This window comes from Notechis scutatus, chromosome 1, assembly GCF_049901735.1.
Source record: "Notechis scutatus isolate UNSWTSFEM ecotype Mainland chromosome 1, rNotScu1.2, whole genome shotgun sequence".
NCBI classification, from domain to species: domain Eukaryota; kingdom Metazoa; phylum Chordata; class Lepidosauria; order Squamata; family Elapidae; genus Notechis; species Notechis scutatus.
This window is the reverse complement of record NC_142009.1, coordinates 148981985-148995745: the sequence shown is the minus strand read 5'-3', so window position 1 is coordinate 148995745 and position 13761 is coordinate 148981985. Positions and strand designations below refer to the sequence as shown.

The window sequence follows — 13761 nt, the reverse complement described above, 5'->3', positions numbered from 1 at the left end:
GTTGCAAGCTAACTCATGTGTCCAACCCTATCAATCTCTAATGATCTAAGTGCTAGAGCCCACTGTAACTACATAGCCAAAAAGGCATGAAGAGTTGTTAACCTAATCCTACGTAGCTTTTTCTCCGGTAATATCACACTACTAACTAGAGCATACAAAACATTTGCTAGACCAATACTTGAATACAGTAATCAGTCTGGAACCCATATTACGTATCTGATATTAACACAGTTGAGAAAATCCAGAAATATTTCACAAGAAGAGTTCTCCACTCCTCTACTCGTTGCAGAATACCTTATGCTACCAGACTTGAAATTCTAGACCTAGAAAACCTAGAACTACGCCGTCTTCGGTCCAATCTAAATATAGTATATAAAATCATACATTGCAATGTCCTACCTGTCAATGAATACTTCAGCTTCAACCATAACAATACAAAAGCACACAATAGATACAAATAGATACAAACTCAAAGTAAACCGCACCAAACTTGATTGCAGGAAATATGACTTCAACAACAGAGTGGTCAGTGTCTGGAATACTCTACCTGACTCTGTGGTTTCTTCCCCAAACCCCAAAAACTTTAACCTTAGACTTTCTACTATTGACCTCACTCCTTTCCTAAGAGGTCTGTAGGGGGTTTGCATAAGCGCACCAACGTGCCTACCGTCCCTGTCCTATTGTTTCTTTTTTTTTCTTATTCGTATCTATTTCATGTATTCAAAGCTATGTTTATACTTATACCTGTTATCTTATAATTGCTTGACAAATAAACAAATAAAGCAGCAGCAGCAACAACAACAATAACAATAATAATGCATTGAAAGATTTGCAAGAATTACGATTTGCCTGCAAGCAAGAACTGGTAGAAATATAAAATAGAGAAAATCAAAGAAAATGAAGAAACTATAGTGCTCTGGGATTTTACAACTCAAACAGATGGGTATAACATGCCAGACTTAACCATTGTTGATAAGAAAGACAAGATAGTCTTGATAATAGATATGGCAATGCCTGGAAACAGCACAATAGAAGAGAAAGAACTGGAGAAGATATCAAAATACAAAGAACTGCAAATAGAAATAGAACAACTGTGGCAAAAGAAAACAAAGGTAGTACCAATAGTAATAGGTGTGTGGGGTGCAATTCCAAAACTCGACTACTACTTGAATACCATTGGCATTGACAAATTCACCATCAGTCAATTGGAAAAGGAAGCTTTATTCAGAACAGCTTACATTCTACTCCAATACCTCTAAATACCATAAAACATCAACAATTGCCTATCCCAGGTCCTTGAGAAGGACTCAATAGGTAGATAAAAATGTTAAATCCAGTCTGAACATCTGTCTGTCTGTCTGATGAATAATATTAATAATGTAATACAGCAGAACAAATGAATGCTCCAAAATAACGCTCTCATAAGTAAAAAAAGATGAAAAGTATTTGGTTTTATATGGATGACAACAATATATTAATTTATATCATTCACATGTGAAATACTTCTTTATGGTGTTCTTTATTCTGCACTTTAAAGGATAATTTGCATTCATTAACAATACTTACCAGAAGCTCAATATCTTTCTTTTCTGGGTGTGAAGCTTAAGAATTCAGAGAACAATTTTTCTATCCAACTTTTAAATCACTTGGCCTAAGAATTTATGTAAAATTTTCCATCCCAAACCACATGCCAAGAATCCATGAATGGCAAAGGCTTAACATGAAGCCACCCACGTTTCTAACCAGAATGCTGTAAAATATGTTATTTGTTAATATTTTTCATACATACCAATGCCACACTTTCTCTGACCCAAGAAGATGGATTGGGTTCAAATCTTGAGACATAAATCACAAAACGATCCGGAAATACACGCAATTCTGCATAAGTATAAGAACATATACATTTTGGAAGCTTTTTAACATAATGAAACTTCAGAAGCACTTTTTAGATTATCCAATCCTTTAGCTTTTAAATACTGTAACCCTGTTTTTGGCCAATTGAATTCCATAATCCTTTTTTTGTTGACAGGCAAAAATTATTAAAGTAAAGAACTAAATTTGGAAAAAAAAATTGCCAAGATTTTTCCATTGGAATATGCAAAATTTCTTGACTCTTTTTTCTCCTATTCCAGTTCTATCTTACAACATGTTTTCCCAGATATTTTAAAAACACTCTTTTATGTCAATCTTTCTGCAATTTTGATGGCAGATAACATCATCTCATCTATGATGACAGACACAAAACAAGAAACCAAATGATTGATGTCACATTCTCATGAATTCCTAAAACTATTTATTTTAAGGCAAATACAAAGTTATTTGCCTAGTTTTAATTGTATTTGTTTTTATTTCTTTGTGGTATTTATTGATTTTCACTGTTAGCAGCCCTAAAACAATACTGAGTTTTTCAATTAGCAAAGATTGGTACAGATGGGAATTGTAAACTCAACATTAATAAGGTGCAGTATTAGAACTAGACTCTAACAAGCAAACAGAATGATATGTGATGTTGTGCCCACTCTTAATAATAATATTAACAGCAACACAAAAACTGTTTAGCTCCAAGGCTTCCCCTGTCAGAATCCCTGCGGATTTTACTCCGTTAGTCATTGCCGACTTTAGGGGGTGGCGCTCATCTCTATTTCAAGGCTGTGAGCCAGCGTTCTACAAAAACATTTCCATGGCCAGCAAGATATTGAAGAGCAGGGGTCTCCAACCTTGGCAACTTTAAGGCTTGTGGACTTCAACTCCCAGAATTCCTCAGCCAGCCATGTCTGGGTTTTTTTTCTCTTAGCCCCTAGAGCTAAGAGATTCTAGAGGAAGGGATTGTAAGAGAGTAAACAGGCTACAGCAGAGAGATTGCGGAGGAAAGGATTACAAGAGAGTAAACAGGCTACAGTGGATAGTCATATCAAAAAAGAATTCATTAGTTCCAGGGAATTCTGGGAGTTGAAGTCCACAAGTGTCAAAGTTGCCAAGGTTGGAGCCCCTGTTGTAGAGCACTGTTTCCTCCCTACCAAAGTAGCACCTATTTATCTTCTTACATTTGCATGCTTTCAAATGCTAGGTGGGCAGGAGCTCAGTGAAGACGGGCACTCAGCCCATTGCGCTGCACTTGGGTTTGAGCCAGGTAAGGTGCTAAGCCCAACAACTTAACCACTGAGACATTGTGCTGCTGTGCCACAATCATGATGAAAACAAAAAGAAAACAAGTCCCTGTTAGGGATAACATTGTTTTACCCTAACTGTTTTGGGTAAAGATAATAAAATGATGAATCATGGTTTGTCAGATAAAGTGTATGTGACTTTAAGCTAAAGGAATGTAATTAAGGGTGCAGCTGTAAAAGTACTATATAAGCAGCAAGGCACTCTCTGGCTCTTACTGGCTGGCTTATTGAAGACTGCATTCTTGCTGGATCGGGGAGGAGAAGAAGTGTTGGATTACTTTGAAGATATTTCTCAACGGAGAGAAGATAAGTTTTGGACAGATTTATTATATGTGTACTGACACTGGCTATTCGACATGAACTTTGCAATTAGAGTATCCTCGACAAGACTTGACTGAAATTGATATATGACTAATGGACTGTTTATAATGACTATGCTATAATTCTTAAATGGAATAAATTATAATTTTGACAGCACAAGCGTATCTGTATTTTTACTGCGTGTTAACGAGAAGGCTTATCTCACACATTTACCTGTCTTCCTATCTGACTTCGCTGCACATTCTGTTTAGTTTGTTTTCCTTAACACCCGTTGGGGAATCCAGGCTTAACACTGGTTATGGGCCCAGAGAGACTGCAAAGTCAGTTTAACTAGGATAAAAACAGGTTTATGTAAAAAAGTGAGATTTTGTGTTGTTACACGTTACAGTAAACAGACAGCTGTGTTTTATCAATTATTGTTTTATATCCATATAGTGAAACATGGCACAAGTCAGTCTACAAAGATATATTTCAGAGAAATCCTATGCTGAAGCCTGTAGAGGTTTTGTTATATTTTAAACAAAATGATAGTAGGTCAACTCACGAAATCATTTTAGTGTTCTGAATTTTCAAAAAAAGTAGTTTCTTACGTTGCTATAATGATAAAATGTTGGAAAACCATAACAGATTATAAGATTTAAAAGAGCACTAGAATTCAAATGCAATTTAAGGAAAAGTCATATAAGTAAATATGGTCTTTGCTACTTGGCAAGCCCTAAAGGGACCAGTTAAGACAGATGAGGGCAAGATGCATAGAATGTCAAATGAAAAAAATATATGGGGTACATGATTCTTAAAACATTCTCATCCCAAAGCACTGAGCTTAAAGGCAATGGGGCAGAACGGGCTTGATTTAAGGTGTTATCAAAGTAGAGATTACATGTCCAATAGACTGAACAAATGTTCACAATACTGTAACATTGCCATATTTAATGGGATTCAAGCAAGTTTTCAGCCAAACAATTAACTGCTGAAAACATTTCATTTTTGGCAGCCTAAGATTTGATATGATACCCTTTTAGAGTTCCTTGGGTGCAAAAATATGAAAAGCAATCAGGGCCAATGACATCACTTAAAAAGATAAACCAAAGCTGTCTCTGGCAGATATTTGAACTACCCTATGACAATATGCCTGACTGATAGAGCAACCTCTACTGATTCAGAATTCAAAGACACCATAAAATGCTTGAGTAAAGCCATTGTTGCAGGGAGTCCAGGCTAATTACTCTTTTAAGAACTAATTAGTAAATAGCATGGAACAAAACAGCAGCAGGAAATTCATAACACAAATATTTGCCCCAGTCAAAGAAATAAGCTTCTTAAGAAAAGAGAAGCAAATAAGTATAGACCATCTCTTGAGATGAAGTCCTGGGCACACATCAAAGAGTTGCATAGACTTTTTTCTAGAAACCAGAATCTATCACTTGTGATATAGAGCATAAAAGTATAACCAAATAGCCTGCCAAGTGACCAGTACACACACACACACACACACACACACACACACACAGAGAGAGAGAGAGAGAGAGAGAGAGAGAGAATATTTGATTTATTTAGAGTATTATACCTGTGATTAGAATGAATGTCAAGTCAGTTGATATGACCTAAAATGCCAGCTTGAGATATCGTGTTTCAATTGGAAGGTGGTGACCAATTAGCTGAACCTCATTTTTCTTTCTGATATAAAAGGAGAAACAACTCTCTTTCATAACTCTGTTCCTGAACTATGGATAGGTCAGGATGCGCCCCCCACTTATCATCTGTAAAGGATGTACCTTCTTAGTGGCCCTAAGTAAAAAAAAAATGGTAATAAAAGCTAGAGGATGTTTCCTTTCAATTCTGTTGCCAAGACAAACTGGCATTATAAGTGCCTTTTAATTTATTTGTAAGAGAACAGAACAAGTAAATACTCTTACGTCGTGGTTTCCATCCAGGAAGCCATCAGCAAGTTATGGTCAAGCAACAGAAAGAGAAGAACAAACAACTTTCTGCCAAAAAAGGAGAATATTTGTAGCTCAAGATTTCCATGAAGGGTCCTTGGTGCTCTCTGAGCTTGTTTTCTTGCAGATGCTTCATTACCCAAACTAGGGAATATCATCAGTGCAAGAACTGATGATGTTAGCTAGTTTGGGTAATGAAACATCTGCAAGAAAGCAAGCTCAGAAAGCATCAAGGACCTCTCAAATCTTTCACATAGTTTGTTGAAGAATACCATTGATCCAAGCGTAGCCTTTTTACCTTGTTTCTCGGAAGTACTCAGAGAGGGAGACATAGATAGCTTACCACTGTGCTGCTGCCCAATACATCGCAGATTAGCCCATCTTTTGACAAAGTAAGCTGAAATTTGAAACTCGTCCGCTGCAACATAAAAAAAAGCAAGTCAGGTTTTTACAGGCAACACAGGTTTGTCAAGAATGTGTCTGGATTAAAATTCATACACAAAAACACAATTAAAATTCACTAAGTACATTTTTAAAGGTATGCCAGCTATGTGCATTGTTACCTTAACTAGCCACAAACTCCAAAATTGCACGTTTAAATGTTCCAGCGCAGGCTTGAGAACCAGTTATAAGCTACAACCTTTTATCCATTCATTATATCACTCAGCTCCAGCCCTCACATTTCACAATTCTTGGTGCAATCTATCTTTAAGCAATGTAGCAAACCTTTTTGGGTTTTCTTTTAAAATAATAAATTCTATAAAGAAATCCTCCTTTAGATTAACTTAAAATAGATGGACACATACTCTTAACACACTGTGTAGGGGGAAAAAAGGAGATGTCATAAAAATGTTGGAGGCCATTTCCACAAAAATAAAGTATCATAAAATTGTGTTAAAGTATTTCCTAAAATGCTCATTGTTGTCATTTTTTTTTAAAAAAAGCCATTTTGAGAATTCGGTTCAGACTGGTACAGTATTGTAAATAAAATATTGTAGAATATTTTTATACAGTTATTGATTTGCTTCTTTTTAAGCCCATGCCAAAGCATCTGAGCCATTTCTTTAAAAAAGTCACTGAATTTTTAAAACACTTGATCATATTACACTATTGAAAGTGACTCTGCAGTTTATTCTATATTTCACTGGAATAACAGAAATGCAGTGATCAACCTTTTATTTTAGACTTCCGGTGTTTCGCACAGAGGGACCTTAAGATCTGATGAACATCAGTGCCATGAATAATTCAATTAAAGATATGCTCTGCTCTTTAGCATTTAATCCTGTTGTTTTACTATGAAAAATACTCCTTTGCCACTTTTTTGCATTAGTTTGGTTCAAAAATGCTACATTTTCTTTGGACAAGTTCAACTAGTCTGGAAAGAATCAAGCTAGGATGACAATGCACTTTAAGATTTCGTAATGGAACCCTGAAATGATCAAAATAACGTTCATAGACTTCATACAGGGCTGTGGAATTTCTGTATCCTTTATTCTAAAAGAAACCTTAATTCCATGGCCTTGCTATGGCAATCAAACACAGCCTGACTTGGAACTGTAGCTTTGCTCTGTCCTACAAAATCCAGTCTCAGTAGGGTAAATCTGGTAAAGTTTTACTGGAGCCAAAAATGACTCTTAAATATCACTGTATCAATGCCCTGGTTTGGACAAAGATGAAAGGTGAAAGGAGTATCCTCACAACCTTTCTCTCCAACCCAGAATTCCAATTCTCATGGCAATTCTTTTCTTTAAGAGTCAATACCAAACAGTAATTTCTCTCCTTTTCTGACTCAGATAATTGCCCTCACTGTACATTACTTTACCAGTAAGTTGCCTAACAAAAACTCTGGAAAACCTTTGATTTCATGTCTGTTGTTTGCCTGACTATCAACTCTGCTATGCTGTACTCCTGCATATTTGGAATTATGGCACAGCACAACTGAACAATGAAGACTGGCAGAATAAAACCAAGATAATAAAAGTCACAATTACAAACCAGGTTCATGAAGTTAATATTTTCATGAGGCCAAGAGAACATTTTTTATTATTTATTTTCAAAGTGCATATTCATTTACATTTTAACAGTACTGTGTCAAGTATTTACATATATTTACAATTTTTCCATATCAAACCTTATTTCTCTTCCTTAACCATACATACAACATTTCCCATATCTCATAGAACTCAGACTCTTCTTTACCTTTCGATTTCCTCACAAGCCTATCCATTTCGGCACAATCAAGTATTTTATTTATTACCATATTTTCAGAAGGTACATCCTCTGCTTTCTACGTCTGGGCATAAACTATCCTTGCGCTGTTATTATGCGTTGTACAACGTATTGGATATGTTTCTTTAAATCTCCTTTGATCATCCCCAATAAAAATGTTTCTGGTTTCAATTCAATGCCATGTCCTGTGATTTCTAATATCCATTTCCTCAAATTTTTCCCAATATTTTTTGGTTTGGGAGCATTGCCACCACATATGATAATATGTTCTGTCTGTAAGCTTACATATTTTTAATATTTTTAGTATTTATTTGATTTGTCAATCGCTTACAAGATACAGGTATAAGAATAAATATAGTTTTGAATACATGAGATAGATACTTATAAGAAAAATAAAAAATAGACAGGGATGGTAGGCACGATTGGTGCGCTTATGCATGCCCCCTACAGGCCTCTTAGGAAGGGGGTGAGGTCAATAGTAGACAGTCTAAGGTTAAAGTTTTTGGGGTTTGGGGAAGAAACCACAGAGTCAGGTAGAGTATTCCAGACATTGACCACTCTGTTGTTGAAGTCGTATTTCCTGCAATCAAGTTTGGTACGGTTTACCTTGAGTTTGTATTTATTGTGTGCTCTTGTATTGTTATGATTGAAGCTGAAGTATTCATTGACAGGTAGGACACTGCAATGTATGATTTCATATACTATATTTAGATCAGACCGGAGACGGTGTAGTTCTAGATTTTCTAGGTCTAGAGTTTCAAGTCTGGTGGCATAAGGTATTCTGCAATGAGTAGAGGAGCGGAGAACTCTTCTTGTGAAATATTTCTGGACTTTTTCAATTGTGTTAATATCAGATACATGATATGGGTTCCAGACTGATGAGCTGTATTCAAGTATAGGTCTAGCAAATGTTTTGTATGCTCTAGTTAGTAGTGTGATATTACCAGAGAAGAAGCTACGTAGGATTAGATTAACAACTCTTCATGCCTTTTTGGCTATGTAGTTACAGTGGGCTCTAGCACTTAGATAATTTGAGATGAGTACTCAGTCCTTGACAAAGTTTGGATCCTCAACAAGGTCTTGACTATTTAGCTTGTATTTTATTTTCTGATTTTTTTTCTGCCAATATGTAAGACAGAGCATTTATTTGTTGAGATTTGAAGTTGCCATTTGATTGACCATTCTGATACATAGTCAAGATCTTTTTGAAGGGTAGCAGTATTGTCTGTGGTATTGAACAGCTTTACATCATCAGCGACGAGAACGCAGTTGCTCTTAATATGATCACAGAGGTCATTTATGTAAAGTATGAAGAGAGTTGGTCCTAGAACAGTACCTTGGGGGACACCACTGTTGACAGGTACAGAATTTGATAGGACGCTCCCAATTTTGACCATTTTTGTCTGTTTGACAGGAATGCTTCTATCCAGTTATGTAGTTGTCCAGAGATACCATAGGATTTTATTTTTAGGAGTAGTTTGTCATGTACCACTGAATCAAAGGCTTTACAGAAGTCTATGTAGATTGCGTCTATTGCTTTGCCCTGATCGAGTTGTGTAGTCCATGTTTCATGTTCAGATATATTTTAGCCAATCTTGCTGGTGTCAAATGCCATCTATAAAACATCTTAATTAAGTTTTCTTTATATGCCGTTGACAATGTTAATTTGCAGGTTTTGATCCAAATTCTTTCCCAATCCTATAGCTGTATACTATGCCCTATATTTTGTGCCCAGGCAATCATGGGGCCTTTTACTATTTCTTCTTCCATTTCCACTTTTAATAAATAATTATATGTTCAAGTTATGAATTTTTCTTCTTTACCCGTCAAGATTTGATCTACTTGGGGTTCCCTTTCTATTCCATATTCTTCTACATCTTTTTAATATCTCATTCGTATCTGCAAATACAGCCACCAATCCACCATTATATCCTGTTCTTTGAGTTCTTCATTTGATTTTAAATTTCCCTGATTATCTAATAATTCCTTATAGCTGATCCTCTTTTTTTTCTCCATTGTATTTGGGTAAATCACTGCTTCCAGCAGTGACACCCAATTGGGTAGTTTCAAGTAATGTTTCCTCCTTAACTTCTCCCATATAGTTATAAATGAATCCCTAACTTGATGGTGATAAAATATGAATGTGTCCTTTCTTGCTTATCCCACAGGAAGGCATCCCATCCTGTATATAGATCATGTCCTTTGATTGCTAATACTCTCTTATTGTCTAAGTTTATCCAAAGCAAGACCGCCGCCTGATAAATATAGCTCCCATTTTGGAAATCCTAGGCCACCTCTACTTCTACTATCTAATAACATTTTTGCATTTATTCGTGCTTTCTTTCCCATCCATATAAATTTGAGCACCATTCTATTTAATTCTTCAAAAAAAATTCCGGTCTAATTTTATGGGGATTGTCTGGAAAAAATGTAACAATTTTGGTAATATATTCATTTTTATCGTAGCAATTCTGCCCATCAACGATAATTACAACTTTTTCCAATTCTTTAAATCTTTTTTAATTTATAACATCAATTTCTTATAGTTGTCTTCCTTTATGGTCGAACATCTTCCTGTAAACCAAATCCCCAAATATTTAATCTTTTTTTTTCCACTTGTAATCCCAATTCCTTTTCTAATCCCTTCTTTTGTTTTTCAGTTATGTTCTTCACTAACATTTTTGTTTTTTCTTTATTAATTTTTAATCCTGCCACTAATCCATATCTTTCAATTTCCCTTATGAAATTTGTCCCTGTCTCCACTGGTTCCTCAATGAAGAACGCTAAATCTTCCGCAAACGTTTGCATTTTATATTCCTGATTTTTAATATTTAATCCTTTTATTTCCCCATTTTGCTTTATTTGGGTTAAAAGCACTTCTATCATTAATATAAAAAGTAGAGGTAACATAGAACAACCTTGTCTTACTCCTTTTTTAATTCCAAATATTTTGGTGCAGTCTCCATTAACTATCACTCTAGCTTTTTGGGTGGCATATATTGTGCTAATCATTTTCTCAAACCTTACACCAAATCTCATACTTTTAATTTGTTGGATCAAAAACTGCCAATTAAGGTTGTCAAATGCCTTCTGGGCATCCAGAAGGATTAGTGCTGCCTGTTTCCCAGGATGTGCCTCATAATATTCTAAAATGTCCAAGACCATTCTTGTGTTGTTTCTAATTTGCCTCGCCAGCAAGAATCCATTCTAGCCTGGATGTATTATCTCATTTAGCATTATCTTCAATCTTTCAGCCATTATTGTGGTACAATTTTTATAGTCAGCATTCAACAGCGAGTGTGGTCTATAATTTTTAATATATTTGTGATCTATGTTCTCTTTTGGAATGAGGGAAATGTAAGCTTCAGTCCATGATTCTGGTATTCTTGATAGTTCCAATACGTCATTGTACACTTCCAACAATATATTTCCAAAGGTTTCATACAAACATTTATATACCTTTGCCGGAATTCCATCTGGCCCTGGTGTTTTATTACTTCTCTGTTTTTGTACCACCCTTTTTATTTCCATGGCTGTTATCTCACTATTTAATATCTCCCTTTGGTCTTCCCTTAATTCTACCAAACTATTTTTTGTAAATATTGTTCTATACTTTCTACATCTATATTGTCTTCCTCATATAATCTTTCAAAATAATTCTGAATTAATCTTTTCTTTCCTGCCATTTTATATTGTATCTCTCCATTTTCGTCCTCCAATTCCTGTATCAACTTTTTTTTCTTTTTTTAATTTGTGGGCCAGCCGTCTCCCCGATTTATTGGCGTGCTCAAAATTTTTTTGCTTTGCCATCTCACACCCTCTCCTCTTGGTTCACCATATTTAATTTATGTTTAGCTAAGACCATATCATTTTTTCACTTTGTAGCTTATGTTCTAATTCTCTAATCTCTGCCAGTAATTTTTCCTGCTGTTGCCTTCTTTCTGTTTCTTTTTGCCATACACGCTATGGTAATACCTCTTAAATACGCTTTTGCCGTGTCCCATACTATCTGAAGTGAAGTGCATTGATTTAGATTTTCCTTAAAGAACATTTCCATTTCCTTTTTTATCCTTCAAATATATGCTTCTTCTTTCAAAATTTGGGGGTTTAATGTCCATTACCTCCTTTTTTTTTCATATTTTTCCAAATTATTGTTATGGGGTTGTGGTTGGCCCACCTATTCATCATAATTTCTATCCTATCCACCTCATTTCCTAATTCACCATTCATCCATGCTATATCCAGATGGGACCAAGATTTATGCGGGTTTGAATAAAAAGTATATTCCTGTCCTTTAGGATATATCCTCCTCCATTGATCAGCTAAACTCAATTCTTGTGTCATTTCAAAAAAGGAGGTTGGTAATATTTTCCTTTTCTTTTTTGACAAATTACCTACATAATCTTTCTCTCTATAATGCAGTCTACCACTGCATTATAATCTGCTACAATGCATATATTTCCATACTCTAATTCTGCAATTTTTTCATGTAATGTCCTATAAAATTCTTTTTGATTCTCATTTGGGGCATAAATTGTTACCAATATCATTGATTTTGTCCTATCTATAATTCAATTATCAAAATCCTTCCATTTTCATCTACATATTTTAGCTTAGTTTCTAACCTCTCATTTATATAAACTGCTATCCCTCTTTGTTTATGTTTTGCTAGGACAGTATATAATTTCTCTAATCTGGGGTATTCTAAACAATCTCTATGCTGGTCTTTTATGTGTACTTCCTGTAGGCAAATAATATCCATTTTTTTCTTTAACCAATTTTTAAAGTGTTTGTTTTCTTTTGGCTGGGGAGTTTAACCCATTAATATTTATTTATATTAGCTGAATTTCTTTATCCATTGTCTTATTGGAAGTTTGGCTTCTGTCTTCTATTTATTCTAGTCTCTCTTTGTGGTCGTGTCTTTAACTCTCTTCCTTCTCCTCCCTTTTGTTCCTGTCCTTCCTTATTTCCTCCTTCTTTCTCTACCTCCCTTATCTCCTGTGGCTGATCTTCCTGGCTCCTTGATTCCAGTTCCTCCTTGCTGCTATTCTCTTCTTCCTCCCCTACTATTTGATCAAAAAATTCCCTTGCTTTATCTAAGGTATCCACTCTGATCTTCTCCTGCCAGAATATCAGCATCCCTTCTGGTATCAGCCATCTGAAAAGCATGTTCCACTTAGTCAACTGTAGTGCTAAGAAGTGGTAGTCTCTCCTTATTTCTCTTACTTGTTTTGGGATTTGTTTTAATGTTTGAATTTCCTTATCTTTGTATATGAGTGGTTCTTCCCTCGTAATTATATATGTAATATCCCTCACTCTTTTCCTAGCGAACCTTACATGTACTTCATGCGGCAATTTATGTTGTCTGGCATAGTTAGTATGTATCCTGTAGACTTCATCGATTTCATAAATAATTTCCTGCCTGTCTCTCTGCAGGGCTCCTGTGATTAGATCTGCCATAATTGCACCCAAGTCTTCTTCCTTTTCCTTTATAATATTTTGAAAGAGCATGTAGATTGATGTCCTATCCATCTCTAAATGTGCAATTTGCTCTTCCAATTCCCTATTTGCAGCCACAAATTTTTTGTCTATCAATTCCAGCTTTTTCTCTGTCTGCTCTGACCTAATTTCTACTGTTTTTATTCTTTGGGCATTTTTCTCCATTGTTTGTTGTATTGTTTGTACCTTATTGTCCAACTTATTTATATCTCCTTTCAAATCTGCATGTTTTTTAGACATCGTCTCTTGCATTTTTAACATAGTCTCCTGCATAGATAGTAATGTAGTTTGCATCGTCTGTACATTTATTGTTACAGTTTGTTTCTCCATGTTCAGCATTCCCTCTATCGATCTTTGATCTGATGGTGATGGCACTACCAATGCTGGGTTTGATGCCGTTTCCTTTCCAGCTTTCAAAGTTGTCGTTGTAATACTTGTCATAATTCTGAGACCTCTAATTCAATCTGCCCACACTACCATCCACTTCCTACTTCACTAAGACAGCTAATAGATGGCTTTTATATAATAATATACTTTTCCAAGTTCCTCCAATAAATATCAATACAAATTAATAGTATCTTGCACCTAAATATAATTTCTTACTA

General features: G+C 35.3%; 1 protein-coding gene across 1 annotated transcript in view; it reads right to left on the bottom strand.

The window, feature by feature from the left end:
- The window catches only part of SLX4IP (SLX4 interacting protein), a 99209-nt gene that overhangs the window by 17387 nt on the left and 68061 nt on the right, over positions 1 to 13761 (bottom strand). The window contains exons 6-7 of the mRNA XM_026668511.2: positions 5772 to 5846; positions 1790 to 1878 (exon numbers count right to left, since the gene is read on the bottom strand). Coding sequence (XP_026524296.2) covers positions 1790 to 1878; positions 5772 to 5846 — 164 coding nt within the window. The remainder of the gene's footprint in view (positions 1 to 1789; positions 1879 to 5771; positions 5847 to 13761) is intronic.